The sequence below is a fragment of the Schistocerca serialis genome, chromosome 6, assembly GCF_023864345.2.
Source record: "Schistocerca serialis cubense isolate TAMUIC-IGC-003099 chromosome 6, iqSchSeri2.2, whole genome shotgun sequence".
Classification (NCBI taxonomy): domain Eukaryota; kingdom Metazoa; phylum Arthropoda; class Insecta; order Orthoptera; family Acrididae; genus Schistocerca; species Schistocerca serialis.
Window position 1 is genome coordinate 60,269,145 of NC_064643.1, and position 24,703 is coordinate 60,293,847.

A 24,703-nucleotide genomic window follows, 5' to 3' on the forward strand; every position below is an offset into this window, starting at 1 on the left:
TTCTACGAGGACTTAATTACCTGGTCTACCACCTCAGATCCAGCTTATCATGATGATGAGTGATTTTTTGTGTCCAACTTTTTTCTCTAAGACCTTCTGCGCATTCTTGGGGTCAAATAATCGATGCCCTTTTAAACTTTTCAACTATATACGTTTTTCCAATAGCTTACAATGTTTTCACAATTTTGGATAAAATTTGAAAGACATTATTGACTTATTTCTTTATTTTTAGTCACGTTTTCAATCAATTGGAAGAAGGAAACAAATCCATCAATTTTTATTTTATTTTACGAGTCCAACTAGAATACCTGGAAATTGTCTGAACACTGCAAACGGATGTAAATGTCGTTCTGTATGTGCAGTAAACAATAATTTTCGGTTCAATGAAAAGTGCATAAGACATACAGTCTTTTTTTTTTAATTTCCCAACAAACAGGTTTATGGAGTTATTTCCTTCTTCCAACTGCCGATTCAGTTATGCAATTAGGAAATGTAGTTGCAGGATGTGTGCTTTTCCAGCCAAATAAAAAGATCCAGCCACTGAAAATCGAATTTCCTAAATAAACAGTATATCCTCTGTTATGTAATTGACATTGACTTCAGTATCGTATAATGAAGTCCTCCCTCTCCAGCACAGACTAAATCATTTTCCCGCCAATTTCCAGATATGGGAGAGTGAGGGGAGTGGGGGATGGCTGGGGGATTTTCAAGAGGGGGATAGGTTAGTTAATTGATCAATTTATTAAATTACTCAATTATTTGATATCAAATGTGTGGCTGTATTATCGAGGTGGAGGGTGACGGATTGGAGATTTCTCAGAGGAGGGGGTGAGATGGAGGGAGAAGGACTGATTATCCTAAGGCGGCTTCAGTCAACCCTCAGGGGATCAAGAAACACTTAGCAGAACTGTAGGTTAAGTGAAACGGAAGAGGTTGCATGAAAAGCACTAAGCAGAACAATTGGTTAAGATCATAAATCAATCAGGTGTCGCAATTTAATTAATTTGCTGATAAATTTGATATCAAAAGTGGCACAGAACATAGTTTACCCCACTGCTGACAGTGAGTTGGTCGAGAAGGGATTCATCCAACATCACAGGGAGAAAACGAATGGCGCCAGTGATTTACCGACTCACGACCATGCGACATACTACTATCCACTGGAAAAAACACTTCAATTGAAGATTTTATTCACACTCTTCCAACGACTGGCCTGAAGAATTATTAATGATCACTACAAATATGAGACGAACCAGGAACTGGACAGACTTAAATTGAAACGGCAAGTCGGTTGGAATCAGTGGTATTATTGGACTCAGAACATCCTCGCTTTTGTACTTATCTACAATTATCGTTTTTTCAGTCACGTTGTTCATCAGCTTTTAACACCGAGTCTCGTTCCACTGCATAGTTTTGGTCGCAACACAGGAAATTACCACGAACTCACATCAGTTCAATCTTTACAACACGCCAAAGATGTGATCACCACGCTAACATGCTGAATTATTGTTTTCAATCATATTTTTGGTTTCGCAAAATATCAATATTCAATGCGTAGTTTGTTGTTGTTATGAAAACATGAGATAGCAGAACTGTCAAACTTTTTTTCTGAATAAATGTGGCAGCAGAACTGTCTTTTGTTGAGAGTTTCGTGCATAAATACCATATAGATCCCCAAGTTTTTCGGTGAATTTTCCAAAAATTTTCTTTCATACACTCTTTGCCCTGACATTACAGGGAAAAAAATTCCAAGGTGCACTGGTTAAGGATGTTCAGTTTGACGTTACAGTATCGTATACATTCACTAGAAACTACGTTAAATATTTTACATATTTCATATAAGATTCATTGTGTGTTTCAACACATAAAATTTCCGACATTTCTGTTTCTCAATTTATTACTCAGATTTCTTGAATAGGAATCTTTCTGTAGTGCATGGAACAGATTTTTTTTTTTAATTCGCAGAAAACTGAAATCAAGTCAGGGGCAGAAAGTGTGTTTCAGTCTTTACTTATACATGTTACGCTTACACAACATTTGCAGGCAAACAGACAGATCATTCTGAATTAAAACTTCTGCATTCTGCATTCTGAATTAGATTATGGATTATATAAAAAAAATTTTTTTCGTTTGTGGTAATGATTTTATTTTCTGAGCAAAGAAATTAAAAACAAAATGTGTAAAGCATGATGCTGCTTTGAAAAATCCGGCATAATACATATAACGGGCTGGATTATCAAGTTTCATTTATTCGTCAGTGGAACTTGGTCAGTCAGTATTACAGAGTGTTTCCTAGCGAAATGTAGCCAACTTTCCGAAAATATGACTGTTCTTGGGAACTGCTGTTGAAAAAATCTCAGGTGATAACTCAGTAACTGTAGCTTCAACTCTAACTCTGTACCAGAACACGCCCAACCAACAAGTATCATTGCACATAGGCATCGCCTCTGGATGTTATACGTGCGACTTTAGCTGGGCCGGAGGACCAGCGCTGCCCTATGTCGCTCAGTCACTCTTGACCTCCTGCCGCCTCGCTGCTCCGCCCCTCCAGAGAGCCCCCAGCAGGCAGCGCAGGCCGGCGTAGGCGGCCGCCAGCGCGAGCAGCAGCGTGGCCAGGGCGGGGGCGGCGACGTCCAGCAGCAGGTGCTGGTGCCAGGCCAGGTCCAGGGAGGCGGGGCGCAGCTGCGGCGCGCCCCGGTGCCTCAGCACGTACTCCACCCAGTAGACTGCCTCCTCCAGAGGCGGCCGGGGGCGGTCCCGGAAGAGCACCGACAGCTCCATCATGCGCTCTCGGTAGCTGAAACAGCGCCGATACGAGTGACGGCGTTCTACGAAAGAGAGGAGGCAAATAATTCTACATTTACATCTACACCTACATGGTTACTCTGCAAATCGCACTTAAGTTCCTGGCAAATGACTCATCGAAGCACCTTCACAATAATTCCCTATTATTCCATGCAGGCAGTTTAAAACGAACCAACGGCCTTGCCGCAGTGCATACACCGGTTCCCGTGAGATCACCGAAGTTAAGCTCTGTTGGGCGTGGCCGGCACTTGGATGGGTGACCATGCAGCCGCCATGCGCTGTTGCCATTTTTCGGGGTGCACTCAGCCTCTTGATGCCAATTGAGGAGCTACTCGACCGAATAGTAGCGGCTTCGGTCAAAAATACCATCATAACGACCGGGAGAGCGGTGTGCTGACCCCACGCCCCTCCTATCCGCAACCTCCCCTGAGGATGACACGGCGGTCGGATGGTCCCGGTAGACCACTGGTGGCCGGAAGACGGGGTGCTATGTATCTCTACGTGCGAGTTCCGATTCTCCTTTTATTATGTTGCTGATCGTTTCTGCTTGCATAGGCTGGCGTTAACAAAACATTTCTCCATTCAGATGAGAAAGTTACTGACTAAAATGTGATGAGAATATTCCGTCGCAGCGAAAAACGCCTTTATTTAAATTCTATACACCCCAGTTCCTGTATTATGTCAGTGATACTCTCTCCCCTATTTCTCGATAAAGCAAAACATACTGCTCTTCGTTGAACCTCCTCGATGTACTCCGTTAATCCTATTTGGGAAGGATACCACACAGCGCATCAGTACTCCAAAAGAGGACGGCCGAGCGTAGCGCAGGCAGTCTCTTCAGTAGAGGTGTTGCATCTTCTAAGTGTTCTGCTAATAAAACGCAGTCTTTGGTTTGCCTTCCCCACAGCACTTTCTATGTGTCCTTCACAGCTTAAGTTGTTCGTAACTGTAATTCCTCGCTATTTAGTTGAATTTACATCCTTTAGATTCCTTTTATCACTCATGTCGATGGTGTAAGACTTTTATTATTTAGGGACAGCTGGCAACATCCGCAACATAGAAAATTGTTTTGTAAATCGTTTTGGAATTTCTGTTGATCTTTTGATGATTTCGATAAACCATGAACGATAGCACCATCTGTAAACAACATAAGATGGCTGTTCAGATTGTCTCCTAAATCGTTTATATTGATGAGGGACAGCAGAGGGCCTATAACACTACTTTGGGGAACGCTAGAAATCATTTCCGTTTTATTCGATGACTTTCCGTCCGCTACTACGAACTGTGATATCTGTGACAGGAAATCACGAATCAGGTCGCATAACTCAGACGATATTCCACAACCACGCAATTTGATTACGAGCCGCTTGTGAGGCACGGTGGCAAAAGCCTTCTGGAAATCTAGAAATATGTAATCAATCCGAAATCCTTTGTCGGCAGCACTCAACACTTCGTATGAGTAAATACTCGTAGCTAGTCGTGTTTGACGAGAACGATGTTTTCCAAATCCGTGTTGACTGAGTCCAAATAAATCGTTCTATTCGAGATAACTCACAATGTTCGAACACAATATATGTTCCAAAATCCTGCTGAATTTCGACGTTAATGGTAAGGAGCTGTAATCTGAAGTGCACTGTTCCTGCTACATTTCTTCAATACTGATGTGACGTGTTCAACTTTCCAGTCTTTGGGTACGGATCTTTCGTCAAGGGGGTGATTCTGTATGACAGTTAAGTATGGAGGTATTGTATCAGCGTACCCTGAAAGGAATCTAATTGGTATACAGTATGGACTGGGAGACTCGAATTATTAAATGTTCTAATGCGTACTGTGACACTGTGCTGTGTATTTTCCTTTAGTTATTTACTGTTGTAAGGGAACTTGCAGTTTCCATCAGTACAGTGGAAGCTGCAGCTTCCGCGAGAACACTGGAACCCACAGTTTCTGCTAATATGACGAAAGCAGCGGTTTATACTAGTATGTTGAACCCTCCCGCTTTTGCCAGTACATTCCAAACCGCAGTTTCTGCTAGTACGACTGAATCAACACATTCTTTAAATGGTTCTGAGCACTATGGGACTTAACATCTAAGGTTATGAGTCCCCTAGAACGTAGAACTACCTAAGTAACCTAAGGACATCAAAAACATCCATGCTCGAGGCACGATTCGAACCTGCGACCGTAGCGGTCGCGCGGTTCCAGACTGAAGCGCCTAGAACCGCTCGGCCACACCGGCTGGCAACACATTCTCCAAAGGCAGTGTAATCCACAGTTTCTGATAGCAGCATGGAACCAACAGTCTCTACCAGGTTGTTGGAACCGGCAGTTTCTGATATTATACTTTGCGATGGAGTTTCTGGTAATATGTCTGAACCCACAGTTTGTGTTAGTACACTGCAACCACACTGTCTTCCTGTACAACCTGAGCCGTGTGCGAGGTCAGTGTTGCCTCTGGCCACGTGGAGAGCCAGGACGCCGTGACGGAGGGACGGTGGAGGTGGGAGTCGAGCAGAGCCTCTAGGACCACGGCGCACGGGGCAGAGCGCACTCGTTTCTGCGTCAGCGTGGCCAGCTTGCCCGGTGTGCGCACGTTCCAGCAGGGGGCCCCGTGCACTGGCGCTGCTGGTGCACACCTCTGGGGCAGTCACTGTGGCGCGGCGGCCGTCTGACAAGCAGTCGGAGCGAAAATTTGCCCGGCTTGCTCGCCATAGTCGAAAACAGAGTTTGTGATCTGCCGCTACCTGTTTTGATGGCGAGCGTTCTTTGACACTTCTATGACACTCGTTCCGGCCGGTGGCTTCGTGTTCAGTTCTCCGCCACCCATTTTGTACCCCTGCTTTGATAATGTCTATTTCTGAACTTTTGTCGCGTATGATCAACCCTCTTCCTCGTAGGCAAACTACTGGAACTATTGTAGCTGATCACTCTGAAACTAAAAAGGCAGATACTGCAGGGAGATCAGTCTTTTAGTTTTATTATTTCTTAATATTTTGTGACCTGTATGTGTTCTCTTATGTTAACTGTTCAGTTTTTGTTTATCAAGAAGGGAGCTTCCGCTGGTAACAATAACAACGGTTGGGTGGAAGCATTAGTGATTTGTAACTCTTGTGAAGTTTTAGTTAATAATCGCGAGAGTGATCCTTTGGACGTACTCAAGTGCTCGATACTTGTTATCCTATTTAACTCAGATTCTCTAGCTGAACATTTGTTCACGGTTAGTAATCGGTAGCAGTTGCATTGCTCCCTGGATGCCTGATTAATAAGAAATTTCTTGGAGAATACGGTTTAGGTTTGGATGCTGCTAAATTCCTCGTCCCAGCTTCTGCTCTAGCCTTGAGCAGATGTTTTCTGACATGAGCCAGTTTCATCCCTGCTTTATTTGATCCTAAAACTGTCGGGCTTGGTCTGTAAGACCCACTTTCATTGAATTTATTTCCGGTTAGTTGCCGGTTTGACTCGAGCACTTTTCTAGCTTCCTATAATATCCGAGAGAAAGAGTTCACGTCCTCAGTGAGGTGTTCTTTGCTTCCAAAAAGCACACGGGTGTGCCAGACCAAGCCCGACGGCTAACGTTACTGATTTCTGCCAGTGCTGTCTCATTTTTAATTTGGTGTAGGTCGGTCATTGAGTTACTTTGCGGACTATTTGTGATGTCCCAAAACCGAATTATCATTGTCAATAGTTTACAGTTTGAAACGGCAAGACAAAATTTTCATACAGTCAAATTTACAAAATTTTATATGATGATGAGTGTGAAGTAGACGATTCTGACACGCACTCAGACTTCGAAATAAACAGTGAGCATGACAGTAATAGTGTAATAACTGGTGGTGAAGAGGAAGATGTTCAGTTATATTGCCCAGCATCGATGCACATACTGTTGCTGCATCCGGTTCATCTGCAATAACTGACTCAGATGCATCACGTATGCGGCTTTATAAAGGAAGGAACGGAGCAACTAGCTGGAGAAAAAGTTGTTTCCCACAAAGTGTTCGAACAAGACGTCAGAATATAGTTATCATCCATTTTCCTGGAAGCATTCGAGCTGTGATGGATCTAGATTTGCCGTTAGAATCAGTCTACTGATTGATTTAGTTCTTGCATCAACAAATGTTCAAGTGGCCCAAATATGACTAGGCCTACACATTTTGATGAATTGAAGGCATATTTTGACCTATACTTAGCCGTAAGTAACAAATCTTTCGAGCAAGTATGTCATTGAAAAGGTTCAGATTTTTGACTCGCTGTCCCCAAACGAGGAAAGAAAGAAAAGCGCAAGACAATCTTGCTGCCATAAGATTCGTTCTTAATATACCTGTCTCCAACTTCAACGCATATTTTTCTTTATCAGAAAACGAAATGCAAGTTCCATACAGAGGTAGGTGCAGGTGGTTCACGTTGTGTATGCCAATTAAACCTGCCAATTATAGGATCAACGGTTTCATCATGGCTTGTTCTAAAACATACGATGAAAAATATTTGGAAGTCTGTGCGCGTGCACAGATACGAGAACCGTAGAAAATCAGTAATAAGGCAGATGATCTTGTTTTGCGTCTTGTAAACTCAGTAAAAGGGTCTAGAAGAAACCCGACAATAGATAATTGGTTTACTGCTTACTCAATCGTCAAAAAAGTGTTATAAGAAAAGAATACTACTATTCATGTTAAAAAGATAAGCCGGAAATTATAGCTGATCTTTTACCCAAAAGATCTAAAAAAGAGTACTCAAGTAACTTCTTGTAATACTTTTGGAACCTAAGGCAAAATTTGGATTTTCACTGTGGGTTAGCCTTTCCTAATGTAGCACTGTTTCAATAGAAAAAGAAACAAATTCTTTGAGCTAGTAAATGTTTTTTGCCAAAAGAAAGGAACTTACCAAAATTTGTAGTACATTTATTTGCAGTATTGTAGTAATAAATTTGTGAAGATGTTGTTTTGAAGAATCCAGCAATGTTTAATTTGTTACCCAGTCCTTACATTAAGACGTGTTGATTGTGTCCTCTCATTAATTAACGTCCTTGTTAAAGCCATATCACCACGGAAAGCACAGTGTCTGCTAGTGTATTGGAACATTTTGAATCTGCTGTTTTTGCTAGCAGAATGGAATCTTCAGATTTTTATACTACATCTGAAACTTCAGCTAGTGTAATGGGACCTTTAGTTTGTGCTAGTACATTGGAAAGTGCAACTTCTGCAAATACAGGTAAGCCTGCAGTATCTTCTTGTACGGTGGAACCCACAGCTTCTGCTAGAGCGATAGAACCCGGAGGTTTTATATACATCCACAGTGATGAATTTCTTCAGTAAGTACAACGGTGTTGGTTGTATCGTTCCCAGGGACATTCCCCGGGTATGATGACAGGTGTGGGAACACTTGAACAACGCATGCGATCTTGAATTTCAAGAGAAGACGACGCCGACACAGGAGTGTCATCCTCAAAGCCATACTAATCCGTTTTCCGTCCCACAACAGACTAAGAATTGTCATTATTTTCATCACACACCCCGTACAAGTTTTCTTTTCGTTTATTTTTTTAAAAAAATGAGAGATACGGTGGTGCAGCGTAGCCTGAGTTTCTAAAAAGAATGTTTTCGTGGCATCAAGTTTTCCAAAATTCATCGCTGCTGCGAAGCAATGTAGTACGAATCGTCTGAGTAGGTTAGCCAATCTGAATCCCGCCGGCACCGCCCCAGGTCGGAAACGTTGGCCCACAAAGCTGATGGTACGCAAATAAGGACATACTGTTACGTGTACATTTACGTCATACTTAGATGACGTTTTACATTGTGTTGCGGAGGGTACTTTTGTTGCTCATATCATCTGTCGCCTTCCCTGTTGCATTCGTAAATAGTCCGTGCTATGCACAGTTGTCGATAAGGGTCTGTGCGCAGAGCCCTGACTTATCCGATTTTCTCGTTGAACCCACAACGCGAGATGTGCTTGTGTGGGAAGAATCAACAGGTTTCCTCATTCTTAGCGGATTTCGAAATTTCAAAAGTAAACGTTTCTGTGCTGCATAAAAACTGTCTCTGCACGACGCCTCTCGTTTAGCATCAGCCAGAGGAGTTTGTTGAGCAACTTCGTAAAGCCCTTGTGCCTACTAAACGGGCCTGTCATGTAAGTCTCGGTCCTTCGTTGGATCTTCTTCCTCCATTAGTCCAACCTGGCAGGGCTCCACCAATGGTGAGCAGCACTCAAGAATCAGTCGAACTAGTGCCTCGTGAGGCATTTGTTCAGTGGACGCATCACACTTACTGAGGATTCCTCCCACCAATCGCAGCTTGCATCTGCAATTCATACAATCAGTTTTATGTGAGTATTCCAGTTTAAATGGTTCCTAGCTGTTTTATGGTTTGTTTCAGTGGCTTATATGCAGTAGTGTAATCGGACAGCAACAGACCTCTTTTGTCTCCAAATGATCAGTTTGCCACATTTATTTTCCCTCAGCATCATCTGGCAGTCATCTTTACAGTAATGTTTACAGTCATCTGCAGTTGTCCACACTGTTCTGGCTTTGTAGCTCATAGACAACATCATCGTCTGCAAACAGTTTTTTGGAGTTTCTGATATTTTTCACATAATCATTTATATGCAATATAATGAATTACGGTACCATAGCCGGCGGGTTAGCTGCGCAGTCTTAGGCGCCTGATCACGGTTAGTGTGGCTTCCCTCGTCGGACGTTCGAGTCCTCCCTTGGGCATGGGTGTGTGTGTTGTCATTAGCGTAAGTTAATTAAAGTTATATTACGTAGTGTGTAAGCTTAGGGACCGAAGACCTCAGCAGTTTGGTCCCATAGAACTTATCATATTTTTTTAATGGTCCCATTGAATAGCGCGGTGTTACCACGTACTTTCTTTCCCGTTTGTCAGTTTCTTCCTGTCAAGAACGATGTTTAGAGTTTCATTTGTTAGGAAGTCCTGGATTCAGTCATAAATCTCGTCCGCTTCGAATTGCACCGTATTTTGTTGCATCTGCAGACACTTGAGTGTGAATTGCAGTGTATTCTTGTAGACAGTCTGTTGGCGCCTGTCTCGGGATCTTCAGCTGACTGTCATTTTCAGTTTTTCCTGTCGATTCGCCTGCCATCGCCAGAGGTTCACCCTCTATTACTGGTGGCTGACTAGCATCGAACCCGCGGCCTGTGGCAATACGTACAACAACGTCTGAGAGCTCTTCGCTGATCATTACCACTGTGCTTCTCGCCCTGCTACCTGCAACGATAGTTCGCTAGCACAGGGAACCGGGATTCCTTTGCCCAGAGACTTTCTTACACCTCTTTGAAACTGTTGTTATGTTTTTGAATTTGTACTGCTTCCGTGAACAAGTGGGCGTTTTACTCTTCTCCACAGTGGGAACCTCTGTGTCAGTAAATTTTATCATGCGGTCGGCTTCAGAGAGCGTATGCTCTGCAGTAGCTTGTTTCCTCGTTTGCCCCAACCTTTAATACTGTTTATTTTCGGTGAACTGGTTCTGATGGATCCTCCAGGCGTTGCATTACAGACTTTCCCACATGTTCTCGGTATGTGGTATACTCTCAACATTCCCCTTATACTGATCTGAAGCACTCTTTGATCTTCTCGCTCTTTATACCACGTTTGCGAAACATACGACCGATTATTTGTCTCACCCTGGGATTGTGTGGTAGAATTGCCACCACTAACCAATAGAACGCCTCAGGGTAAATAGGTCCTGGGGCCTCATTCTGCAGTGCCGGGTCATTGCAAGAAACAAAGGAAGAGCATCAGCTGTAGTGATCGGGGAAAAGCCCTCAGGCGTTGGTGTGACAGGTACAGAAAATCTCTGGCCACGAGATCCACTCTAGCATACCACCAGCAACGGAGCACTAATCTTAGACAATGAGAGCCAGTCGATCCAGCGAAAAGACAGGAAAATCGTTAAACAAACGTTGGCAGAATGTCCTGGGACTGAAACTAACAGGCAGCACGTTAACAAGTGATCAGTATACTATCAACAATTTCGTAGTATCATATCAGCTAACGGCCAAATCATCAGACGTTGGCGTGATGGCAGCTTTTTGAGTTAGCGATGGTGCCCCAAAAACAGAGTGAAGTAATCTGGAGTTGTTGTCGAACCTGTCCAGAGTTTCATGAACTCAGGGCCCGGCCAGCTGTTACGAGGGCAGGGTCGAGGCCACAGCGCCCCAGTTAATAGTGCCGTCACGTAGTGTCATTGGCGAGACTGCAATGAGCTTCGTGCAGATTGTGCTCGGTCACGTGTCACGCGGCCAGGTCACGGTGGGCGAGTGGTTCTAGGCGCTTCGGTCCGGAATCGCGCGACTGCTACTGTCGCATGTTCGAATCCTGCCTCGGGCATGGATGTGTGTGATGTCCTTAGGTTAGTCCGGTTCAAGTAGCCCTAAGTTCTAGGGGACTGATGACCTCAGCTGTTAAGTCCCATAGTGCTCAGAGCCATTTGAACCATTTTTCGTCAGGCGCGCTCACCTGGTGTCGTTGATGAGGCTGTCCAGAGCGTCACGAAGGCTGTGCTCCGTCAGCTGGCCCACGGTCAGGGTGAGGGCGACGCCGCGGCGGCTCATGGCGGCGGCGTTGTGGCGCTGGTCGCACCTGACGGGCACCACCAGCAGGGGCACCCCTGCCCACACCGCCTCCTGCAGGCCCAGCTGCCCGCCGTGCGTGATGAACGCCACCGTCTTGGGGTGGTCTGCCACACAAGTACAGTCACGTGGTACCGTCTCTCACTCTTGATTCGAAGGTGCCGAATACTGTCGACATGAGTACTAAAATTTCAGTGCTAGGTTTAAGTGATATTTGTGTTAGACACCATCGAGGCTGAGAACGAAGTGTACGGATCGAAAAGGGTGTAAGAGTGGGAAAGCAAAAGAGAGCCTAAAACTGAGGGTGAAAAGATAACAATAAGACACTTTGATGACATTGTTACCATTAGTGAAAGCGAAATTGAACTATAAGACCCGTGGAATGGAATTGACAAGTTAATGAAGATAGAATTCAGCTTCAGAGGAAATGAAGAAAGAGGAAGTCATGAGAGGTAGCAGAAATGAGCTTATTATTCTAGTGATAAACTTCGCATTTACATAGGGGATCATGAAGTGCAAGAAGTGAAGGAATTCTGTTACATTAGAAGCAAAATAACATGATGTAACAAGGAAGCAGGACATAGGAAGAAGGCTTGCGCAGGAAAGAAGGGAATTCTTGGTTGTAAGAAGCATATTAATAACAAGCATTAGCCTTAATTTGAAGAAGAAATCACCCATTTGGTGAGTAGGTGTTTGCGTACCTCTAATGAGCCTCTGCATCGGAGTATTTCCGCACCCCTCCGTTACAATATTGTAAAATTAAGCGCAACAGAACCTAAACACGAATGAAAAACGATTTTGGCCGTGAGCAGTGGCACTAAGGCAGACATCATGTACTCTACTCCAAGAGTATTCCTACTGTTCCCCAAAAATAGGTTACTGAAATTTACAAAGGAATGCTGGCTAGTTGAAAAACAGATGACATTCATGATAACGACATTTTTATTTCCAAAAGACATGAACGACATGGGACATAGCTCAACATCGCATGTCGATTATATTCAAGCTCCCGTTTAATAAAATGAAGTGTGTATCGATGCACTGTTGACGAAGGGGTGGTAAATTGAATCTACTTCTCACTGTAACTGTGGATAATGGGCTAGTACTGCAACTAATTCGTTTGAAGTGTATGTGAACTGCCAATCGGGAAGCTACCACCATATCTTTAAGTTAAGACAGTGATTGCTGCTGTTGTAAGGGCACGTTGCAGTTGGTACAATTCACCTTAAGGATTCCTAATGCCGCTGCTGCGAACTGCTCGCCATGAGCATGTAGATGTCCAGAATGTGGTGACTATAGTGAGCCTCTGCGTCGGCTCCAAAAGTGGGTGTCCGCCTCTTTCTCTCATGTGAATCCACCTTCGCGCCCTGAGTCTCGATCGATCTCTCCTTGTTCAAGGCCACTGCCCGAATCTACTCACCGACTCTCCGACTGTCCCTCACATCCATCTGACCAATAGTGGAATCCTAACACTCCTCTCAAGTCCGAAGAACAATCCACATGAGGCATGCACAAAGAGCTAAAAATCACCAGTCGTAAACGGTAGTGCATCAGTCGCCTATGTCTTTACGGATCGTCCAGTCTCCCTCGAGAAGATGTGCAAAATCGGTTCCTCCAATTCTACCACATCTCATTGCGTTGAACAGGCAGTCACCGGTATGCTTTCTGGCATAACAACTAGCGGCAAAATTAAAACACTGATGTTATGCGCAGTAGGGAAGGAGATTGGCTTGGTTGCCTAAGTGCCCTGAAAAAACGCAATGGGTATCCCGGCGACACAGTGTTGGCCGTCATGCAATGCTGACCCATTTCTGCCACTGAGGCGAAATATTTTCACGAGCCTAGCTACAATAATGTCGCAGGAAGGTTCTCAGAAAACATCTTGAGAATACCCGCAGAATCGGAGGAATGTACTCCCCTTGGTCGAGAACAGGTGTCCGTGTGTCGGACCGTCGTCGTAAAACGTTCCGTTGCTGGCCTCTGAGACAGTGTGACATAGCCTGCTACAAAAGTGAAGGAAAGGTGACTCCAAAGGACTCCCAGTATTTCTAAGACTATATTCCGGGAGCACAGTATTGTTTGGTGGTGAATAGTGGACTGTGGGATAACTTGAAAAAGAGGAGAATCGAAGGGATTATTATGTACTGGTATTGAAAGATGTTGAAGCTCAGGAGGACCAATAAAATAGGAAATGGGAGGTTCTCTAGAGAATCGGCGAAGAGAGGAACATATGAGAACCATTGGCGAGGAGAAGGGGACGGACGATCGGACATGTGTTAAGACATCATGGAGTAACCCTCATAGTACTCGGTAAGCTGCACAGGGTAAAAACTGTAGGGAGAAACAGATATTCAAATAAATGCAACAAATAATTGAGGACGTATGTTGCCAGTGCCACTTGAGATGATGACGTTGGCACAGGAAAGGAATGTGTGGCGAGCTGCATCAAACCATTCAGAACACTGGTGTCTCAACAAACAACATTTTATCGATAGTGTCTTAAGCAAAGGACTGCTATCAGTAGTATCACAAGATATGGGTTACTTCTTTACAGATATTGTAGCTTTCTTTTCATTGTTACAGCACACACGATATATCTCTCTTGCCTTTATGCCATCCAAAATTTTGGAAAAAATATTTCCATCTCAAATTAAACAAAAAGTAATCCAATCTTTAGTCCTGCCAATTTTTTATTACTGTGATGCAGCTCAACATGGTACATGTAGTGGAAGACGAATCGACGTAGCTACGAACGCTTATGTAATATACGTGTGCGACATTCGTAGTTTGATCACATCAGCCCTTCCTAAAGTCAGGTTCGATGCGACTGGATAAGCAATATGATTTTCGCATGCTATACCATAACGGATAAAAGAAGAATCCTGGCTATATCTTCGCATAATATGAAATCCTCCTTCGTCTCCTTCTCTATTCACCCATACGACTAATAGAACCAACTACCCTGTGACATGTATCCTGATTGAAACTACTCTGCATTCAAGAGGAGATTAGAGCTTTCCCTCTTATCATCGCCGTAGCATCTCTTTCTGCACATGCAGGCTGTTTCCTTTCTGTCAAACATGATACCAGTATCCTTTCCGCAGTATACACTACATATTTTTTTTTTTTTTTTTTTTTTTTTTTTTTAGCACTCCTCCCCCATGACTGTCTGTCACGACAACTCAGCTTACAGTTTCGTCCGTCTTGTGACACAGAGGATTACCTTTTCTACTCGTTCACTGTACGCGGTATAAATTTTCGTATGATGCTTCTTGAAGTAACAAACACTCTGTTCTTGGTCACGGAGATACGGACCGTGGAGCACCGATAACTTGATCGTATTCGATTTTTCTTAGCTTCCACATAATGTACTCAAAACTACACAGAAGACTGCTCTGATCATGGCTGACACACTGCACAGATGTCGTTCACTGTCACATACAACAGCGCATCCTTCATCTGCATTTATGTTGTAGGATGTGTTTCTCGCGATGTTTCCACGTTCCCTCACCACTGTCGAGGCCAGCTGCAGCTCCACACCTCATCTCACCTGCTCCTACCGCTAGACTGTCTTCTGGAGTGTCATGAATGGTCCTACAAACCCTGATGTTTCCATATAAATTCTGCAAGGTGTTTATGGTGTCTGGTGTGGGGTTCTGCGTGTACCACTGTCAGTTCCTCCATTTGCGTCTCTCCCACGAATGGTGCGTGGGTAGAAAAACTGTTACTAAGTCTCGTATTGTGCACTAAGTAGTAAAAATATATCTGTATGGTCCTCTCACGAAATATAGGTATGAGGAAGCAGTAAACTGATTCTTCTAAAAGTTCGCTTGCGGAATATCAAAGTAAATCACAGTGTCGCGTAATTCCTTTCTTGTAGCATCCACCACTGGACCTGGACGAGCACCTAAAAAACGCTTTCGGGTTTACTATACGAATCCGTGGGTCTGTACTTTCCCTAACAATTCTGTCTGGTTAACATCCTATACCGAGGAGAAATATTTGAGCACTAATAACATTCGTTTCCTATACGTTCTGCATGTCACCCCACTACTCCTATGAGGGTACTTGGATTGTCTTACCAAAAAGGTTTCTTTTCGTACACTAACTTTTATATGCATGGAGTTTGGTTTAAGTTTCCCTCAGTGGTCCAAAGCTGTGTAGCAACATACACACACAACATATATACTGATAAGGCAGAACATAACGACCACAGCCCACCGCGAGGGTGAATGCCTACTGGTGGTGGTGTGAGTAGCTGACGCAGTAAGCGAACAGTGTTACCGGGCGAGACGCGAATGAGTAATCATTATAGTGAATGTACTGGCCGCGATAGCAGAAATCCGCTGAAAAAAGCAGTTTCGTCAAAGGACACAATGTTGTGGTTCTGAGGCTGGAAACGAATATCTCTGAAACGGCAAAGCAGGTCACCTGTTGGAGTACTATTGTCATGAGCACCTATGGAAAGAGATTGAAGGATAGTGAAATAAAGAATGGGCTGGACGACCACGTCTCATCACAAAACATGATGTCGGAGGATCCCCTGCAGGATAGGCAGCGATCTGTGGCATATCTGACCAGTACACTACTGATGCAGGTGCAAGTGTTACAGAACACCGTTCAAAGGCCATTGTTGAACATGGGGCTCCATGTCACACGACCCCTGTGTGTTCTTGAGTTGACTCAACGATGTCGTCAGTTACGACTGCAGTGGGCAGAGCTTCACTGAGTTTTCACCATGGATGAATAGAAATGTGTCGCCTGTCGAATGAGTCGAATTTCTTGCTGTACAAGGTCGACGGCTGAGTACTTATACGCTGTCGTTCAGGCGACTGGCTGCACGAAACGTGCACAGTGTCACAGATGCAGTCTGGTGAGGGTAGAATTGCGCTGTGGGACACCTTGAGTTGGGGTTTCATAGGATCTGTGGTGATAACTGAAGGCATCGTGACACCAGTGAACTGCCTGGAGACTATTGCGGACTGCCTGAAGTCATCCCCTACGATGATAACATCTTCCAGTAGGATAACTGCCTGTGTTGCAAGGTCAGGACTGCGCAACACTGATTTAAGGGGGATTATAATGAACTCACATTGATGTCTTGGTCAGTAAATGTACCCATTTGAACATAACATGTATCAGTTGTGGGCCGGTAAACAACTATCCCATAATCTGCGGGAATAGCTTTACCTATGTCTATTGTGTTCGCACAGTGGACCAGCAAACTATTAAACAGATGGTCATAATACTTTGGCTCATCGGTGTATGTACATCGATTTTTAAATAGAACTTGTAATCCTGGCTGTCACGAGCTGACAGGGGACAGGGGTGAGAAAACAGCTGATGCACAAAACTGGGCTATATCTGTGGTATCATACAGAGATCGCATTGCCACACCAAAGTTGGCACCGCCAGTGGATGTGACAGACAGCAATGAGGGCGCACTGCAGTCTGCAGCGAGGTATGAGAAGTGCTAGTGAGGACCACCACTCAACTCTCAGAACAGCCACGCCCTCACACTGAGGTCAATGTAGTGTCCAGCTAGCAAGGGCTCTGCCAAGTTCGAGATGTCAGCTAAAGCTATCGACGTCTTCATCTAGGACTAGTAAGTAGTTAAAGCTTCAGATGATACTGTATGGTTGTTAATGTCGAATATTGTAGAACAGTTTGTTAATAAGTGGATCAAGTGATAGATTGCTAGTCCGTGAGTGTTATGAATTGTGCAATACTCCTGTGGCAAAGGAGTTTGTCGAAGTTAAGTAAATCTTTTACTTACTTGTGTAATGAAATGATCTAATATTTCACGTGTTCTAGTGTGACGACCATTGTCCCAGAGAAATCAGAGAACCCACACTTGTGTCCGGACGAATGTAGTTCCGCCTGGTCACAACAGTATCCTATACGACTGTACAGCCCCGACCCGACGCCTGTGAGCAGTGGCGGCCCCCGTGTAGCGCAGCTGTCGGACTCACTGAGGACGTCGTTCTGCGGCAGCCAGTCGGAAGTGTGAACGTTGGGCGGGAGCGGCGGCAGCAGCGTGTGGTCGGCCCTCCAGAGCACCTTCTGCGGCAGCGACGCGAACGCCCGCAGTATTCCGCGCAGCTGCTCCTGGGGCAGGCTGTCCACACGCAGCAGCGTGCCCATGCTGAAGTACACCACGCCGTGCTCGCTCGAGTCGAACAACTGCTGCAGCTCCTGCCACAACCACGAACAGTAGTCCGACACTGAGGCTGCACCAACCACACCCCACGTAACGAAGATACAAGAATTATTTACATTAGCAATGTTTCTCTTGAGACACATGACGGGATATAATCTCGAAACTTTCTATTTACCTGGAAATGAGGCGCCGAAAATTTCGAGAATTTGTTACTCTTTCGCGACACATTCAGTTACAGGCAGCTGTTCTAAGAGTCCAAGTACATGAAAGGGACGCAGTAACTGGTAATGAAGTGTGAAAGGATCGTAGGCTATCCCAAATGTTTCTGTATAGCAGCCAGAGGTTAAAGAGAGAAAACAACCAACGAGGAATTTGGAAACACTACTAAAGTTCAGATAGGAGAAATAAAACCTTTAAGCTTTGCCGATGAAATCGTAATTCTGTCAGAGACTGCAAACCACTTGGAAGGTTAGTTCAGTGGAACACATAATGGCCTGGAAAGAAATGGGAAAATGGATGGCAGCAAAAGTTAAACAAGAGTGTAAGAGTGTAGTTCAATTAAATCAGGTGGTGTTGACGAAATCAGGTTTGGAAATGGGTCACTAGAACTAGTAGATCAGTTTTGTTTTGTGGAAGAAAACTACCTAAAATGGGACAAGTACAGACATTACAATATGTAACCTATCCAAAGAAAGAAAAACTTTCTTCAGAATGTACAACACATTTGCGAAAACATATTACATAAAAGTGAATGACGAACAGCAGAGAAATGTGACATAGTTCTCTCTAAGCATTTGTCTCCAGTGTCGTCTTGTGTTGGAGTGAAACATAACCTTTTGAAGGCACACTGAATCGAGATAGAGGGGAAAAGACCCTTTCGGCAAAAACTGACTTGTAGAACCTGTACTGAGGTACAAGGAAAAAATAATTTGATTATGGAGAGACGAGAATGGGGCGAAGAATTTTAGGAGACCAACACTTCATTACAGTAAACACGCTCATATGGTGTAAGTGGTTGTAGATACCCAGATATGAAGAAATCTACTCAGGATGGGCTAGCATGGCCAGCTTCATTAAACTTGTCTTCGAAATTGAAGACCCAAACAACAACAATTTTGTTACAACTGTCAGAGCCATCAAATGCAACAGGCTCATCAAAAGAGCTACGAATAAGCGATAGACGGTATTGACATGCTACTTGAAGGTCACACCAAGAAAATTTTGTACAAATTTGATTTGCGCAGAATAGTTACGTTTAAAGCTAAAACACTTTATACAACGAGTTCTACACAAATATGTGACGTTAACGCACAAAAACACGGCATACACTACTGCAATAAAAGGTAATTCTGGGGCGCTATAAGATCAAAATTAATGGAACTCGTACATCAGTAAAAAGGGAAATGAGTGAATACCGCAACAAGTTCCAAATTCAGATCTTAAAGAAATATTTATCTGGAAATCCTGGTCCTCTGTAAATTCAATGAGTGGAACTCAAGTCTTGTCTATCACAGTTCAGTCCGGCATTGATACTAACGAGAACAGACAGAACGTCGAAATACTGAATTCTATATTCAAGAATACAGTGTTGTACAAGAGAGTCGTACTACTACACTAAGTGATCAAAAGTATCCGGACATGCTGGAATTCAATATGCTGTTGGCCCACCCTTAGCCTTGATGACAGCTTCCACTCTCGCATGGACTCGCATTCGGGAGGACGACGGTTCAATCCCGTCTCCGGCCATCCTGATTTAGGTTTTCGTGATTTCCCTAAATCGTTTCAGGCGAATACCGAGATGGTTCCTTTGAAAGGGCACGGCCGATTTCCTTCCCAATCCTTCCCTAACCCGAGCTTGCGCTCCGTCTCTAATGACCTCGTTGTCGACGGGACGTTAAACACTAACCACCACCACCATCCACTCACGCAGGCGTACGTTCAGTCAGGTGCAGGAAGGTTTCTTGGGGAATAGCAGCCCATTCTTTACGGAGTGCTGCGTTGAGGAGAGTTATCGATATCAGTCGGTGAGGCCTGGCACGAAGTCAGGGTTCCAAAATATCCCAGTGGTATTCTATAGGTTTCAAGTCAGGACTCTGAATAGGCCAGTCCGTTACAGGGACGTTGTCGCGTAACCACTCTGCCACAGGCCGTGCATTATCCACAGGTGCTCGTTCGTGTTGAAAGATGCAGTCGCCATCCCCGAATTGCTCTTCAACAGCGGGAAGCAAGAATGCAGGCCTGTGCTGTGATAGTGTCACGCCAAAGAATAAAGTGTTGGCACTACACACGCTGGCATATGATTTTCACAGGGCATTCGCCGTACCCACACCCTGCCATTGCATCGCCACATTCTATACCGTGATTCGTCACTCCACACAACGCTTTTCCACTGTTCAGTCGTCCAATGTTCACGCTCCTTACGCCAAGCGAGGCATCGTTTGGCATTTACCGGTGTGATGTGTGCCTTATGATTATCCTCTCGAGCATAAAATCCAAGTTTTCTCACCTCCCATCTAACTGTCATAGTACTTGCAATGGATCCTGATGCAATTTGGAATTTCTTTGTGATTGTCTGGATAGATGTCTGCCTATTACACATTACGACCCTCTTCAACTGTCGGCAGCCTCTGTCAGTCAACAGAGGAGGTCGGCCTGTAAGCCTTTGTGCTGTACGTGTTCCTCCACGTTTCCACTTCACTATCACATCAGAAACAAAGCGCCTAGGGATGTTTAGGAGTGTGGAAATCTCGCGTACAGACGTATGACACAAGTGGCACGTAATCACTTGACCACGCTCGAGCCGGCCGCGGTGGCCGAGCGGTTCTAGGCACTTCAGTTCGTAACCGCGCAACTTCTACGGTCGCAGGTTCAAATCCTGCCTCGGGCATGGATGTGTGTGATGTCCTTAGGTTTGTTAGGTTTAAGTAGTTCTAAGTTCTAGGGGACTGATAACCTCAGATGTTAAGTCCCATAGTGCTCAGAGCCATTTGAACCACGCTCGAAGTCCGTGAGTTCCGAGGAGCGCTCCATTCTGCTCTCTCACGATGTCTGACTATTGAAGTCGCTGATATGGAGTACCTGGCAGCAGGTGGCAGCACAATGCACCTAACATGAAAAAAGTATGTTTTTGTGGGTATCTGGATACTTTTTATCATATAGTGTGTATGGCTGTATAACTGGTAAAACTCACAAATAATAGACACTGAAGCACTGCAGCTAATGAAAAATAGTTAAGCATTCTTAAATTTCATTCTACAGAAGAACCCATGGAATCCATTCGACATTTTAAATTACTCTCTTACCCAGCTAAAATCCAAATTCCAAGCCGTCTGTGTCATCATTAGCAGAACAATGGGCCATAAAGTACAAAAAGAAACCATCGTGAAATTCTACAAAGGAATGGCAGTTCCGGTGTTATCCTACGAAAGCAAAAGCTGGATTAGGACAGAAAAAAAATCAAACAGCAGAGATGAGGTTCCTAAGACGAAGGGCTGCACAAGAAGGGATCTGATTAGAAACTATCATATTACAACAGAATTAAACATTTTCAGCATGGATGAAAAAATTCAAAAATACCGTGGAGATTGGAAACGGCGTCATGAGATTATCCGGTCACAGAATTCCTCAGACGATCCTGAACTATAACCTGAATGGGAAAAGAGATATTGGAAGGCCTAGAAAAATGTGGGAATGATTCGGAACAGGCAACAGTCTAATTCTTGAAGGGAAAATGATGATGATGATGATGGTGTGATGACCTAGCTCATATTAGTCAGGTATATCTCAGAAATCGAAAACATTGGTATGACGGGCAAAGAGCGCACTTTCCTTCTCTCTGAAGTCAGGTATAATAACGTTTGTACAGGACTTCAGTGTAGTATCATAACCTTCATACGTTTATACGAGCTTTGAGTATATTCTACACTTGGCTTTACAGTGTTCTTGGAGGAGAGTATACTTCTCTCAGAGAATCGTTAATGCTTCTTTTTCTTATATTTTCTCATATATATTTTTAAAAACAGTACATACAGTTAAAGAAATAAATTTCGTTTTCATAGATCTCTGAAAGGGTTTCGAAACTGATTTTTTTAGGAGAAGTAGCGTATCTTTTAATATTCTTAATATATTACCTTGTATATTTTTGCATTTGCTTGATGACTTTTCTTACGTTTCGAAAGCACGAGCGACTGGAATTATCAGACCTCATTCGCCATTGCTGGTGGTGTACTGTCCAAGAACGGCGGAAGAAGCTTTGACAACTCCAGCCACTTGGCTGGCAAAATATCAGAAAAATCATCAAACAATCGTCGGCCGGAAACCCGAGACAGAAGCCAACAAGCAGCTTGTCAACAAGTGGTCACGGAAGCCTTAACAATTTCGTTCTTACTATACATAATTGATTTATCATGTAGCATCAGCATCGCTATCACACTGACACTGGCAGTGTTGTGAGCTGGGAAGTACCGCTGTAGAGGGTCATAAGGAAAGGCAGAGTTGCTTAGGTAGTAACCTCGATCAGTGTGCTAAATGTCAGTTCTCTTTGAATATGGATAAACGGAATATAACGTCCATAACAAAGAGAAACAACCAGAGAGTGTACTACCACATCTTTAGCGGTAACATTCCAGAGCCTCATTGCAATAATTAGGGTTAATGCTACAGGTCATGATGGAGTGGGATGAGCAAGCACAACCAGTATTAAGAATGAAGAATGGAAGAATTAGGTTCATTGGGAAGGTTGTGAAGAAGCGAGATGTATCTGTTAAATGAACGACATAGCAGATGTGTACTCCAAGGTTTCGAATCTTCAGCAAGTAGTGACAACATCACTCATAAGGACCACATAGAGATGGTGGAGTGAGAAATTCTGGATATATACTTCAAAATTTCGGGTCTTCAGCAAGTAGTCACGACAGCACACGTGAAATTAATTCAGAAATTCGGTGATTGTATTGTAACGAGGCGGTACAATGCACACAAAAATGGAAAGCAGATATCAGGAAACCCAAACTTAATGGGCCTCTCTGGAAGAAAGAAGTTGCTCTGGCGAAACAGAAAGAGATAGTTCGGTCGGGCACAGATGGTGATACGAATCTGCTGTTGTTGTGGTTTAGAGTCTGAAGACTGGTTTGATGGAGCTCTACATGACAACTTATTTTGCACAAGCCTCTTAATCTCTGAATATATGCTGTAAACTCCATCCATATGAAACTACTTACTGTAATTGAGCCTTCATCACACTGCAGTTTTTACTGCACACACAAATCTATCCGTTACCAAAGTGACGACTTCTTCATGCCTCAGGATATATGTATAGTGGCTGTGCTGGTGTGAGCCCAATGATTTATGAGTACCATCCTGCTTGTCACCTCCAAGGTTAACCTAATCCCTCTCACCCAATCGTCCAGACCTATTGCGTTACGTATAAATAGAGAGCTGTTATTCTACTGGTTGAAGAACACATACAGCTGTATATTTAGGGTCTTTATCGATATAATTTATTGCCCAATTTATTATCATTATTTCTATAATTTATTCCACAGTTATGGTGGGCTATTAGTCAGTCGGCTGGGTGTGATGTATATTTAGGATACCTATGACTATAATTTATTAGCACTCTCTTACACACCCCACTCCCCCTCTCTCACCCCTTTATACTACTGATTGCCTCACTTGTACATGCAAGAAACTTTTTTTAAACAAAGTACACTAATGAAAGATAACAATTATGCTTTGTACATGTTGTGGTTCATTTTTTATTGAAATTACACTTTTGCTGCTTTAGAAATTACACTGTGGAAGTGTATTAAAGCACACTTTTGCTACATAAAAATTACACTATGGAAATGTTGGGATTTATTTGTTCTAAGTACAACTAGCTAAGAAACAACCATAATGATAGGTTGCAGGCTTCATTCTTTTTAAACATATTACACTAATAGCTCCAGACTCCATATTTAAGAATTACCACTGGTGCTTTTTATGTGGTCGTGGTGTATCAGTCAATGTTGTAGGAAAGATATGATTACAAGCTTTTTATTATATGAACATTCGCTTGGTCTTACCTACCACTAACAATCAGTGAATGCAAACACTTGCAGGACTGTCCTCGCCCATGCTGTGGTCACTACGAGTGATGCTATATGTTTGCCGTGCAAGTGTTGCACCAGGTGTTGAGCCCATTTCAGTGCTCACCACACCACCTTGCCACCAGATCACAACACATATACCGCCCTGCAGTGTCTGTGAGACATCACGACACAGTCTTCGGGAGCTATGACATCGCAGAAAGTCACGCACCCTGAAGTGTATGCTGTGATGCGATTATTGTCTTGTTATATACTGAAGAGGCAAAGAAACTGGTACACCTGCCTAATATCATGTAGGGGCCCTACGAGACACGGAAGTGCCGCAACACGACGTGGCATGGACTGAAATACTTTCTGAAGTAGTGCTGACACCATGAATCCCTAAGAGTACGAAGGGATGGAGATCTCTTCTGAACAGCACGTTGCAATGAATACCAGATATGCTCAATAATGTTTATATCTGGGGAGTCTGATGGCCAGAGGAAGTGTTTAAACTCAGAGGAATGTTCCTCGGGCCTCTCTGTAGCAATTCCGGACGTTTGAGGTGTTGCGCTGTCCTGCTGGAATTGCCCAAGTCCGCCGGAATGCACAACAGGCATGAATGGATGCAGGTGATCAGACAAGATGCTTATGTATGTGTCACCTGTCAAGAGTCGTATCTAGACATATCATGGGTCCTACATCACGCCAACTGCACATGCCCCACACCATTACAAAGCCTCCACCAGCTTGAATAATCCAGTGCTGACATGCAGGGTCCATGGATTCATGAGGTTGTCTCCATACCCGTAGACGTCCATTCATTCCATACAATTTGAAACGACATTCGTCCGACCAGGCAACATGTTTCCAGTCATCAACAGTCCAATGTCGGTGATGACGGCCCCAGGCGAGATGTAAAGCTTTGTGTCGTGCAGTCATCAAGGGAACACGAGTGGGATTTCGGCTTCGAAAGCCCATATCGGTGATGTTTCGTTGAATGATTCGCACGCTCACAGTTTTTGATGGCCCAGCATTGAAATCTGCAGCAATTTGAGGAAAGGTTGCTTTTCTGTCACGTTGAACGATTCT

At 43.9% G+C, this 24,703-nt stretch overlaps 1 protein-coding gene across 1 annotated transcript in view; it reads right to left on the reverse strand.

Annotated features, from left to right (window-relative positions):
• Positions 1-2,120: 2,120 nt before the first annotated feature.
• The window catches only part of LOC126484361 (UDP-glucosyltransferase 2-like), a 118,795-nt gene continuing 96,212 nt past the window's right edge, over positions 2,121-24,703 (reverse strand). Inside the window, exons 5-7 of the mRNA XM_050107830.1 lie at positions 17,356-17,578; positions 11,271-11,490; positions 2,121-2,797 (exon numbers count right to left, since the gene is read on the reverse strand). Coding sequence (XP_049963787.1) covers positions 2,506-2,797; positions 11,271-11,490; positions 17,356-17,578 — 735 coding nt within the window. The 3' untranslated portion in view covers positions 2,121-2,505. The remainder of the gene's footprint in view (positions 2,798-11,270; positions 11,491-17,355; positions 17,579-24,703) is intronic.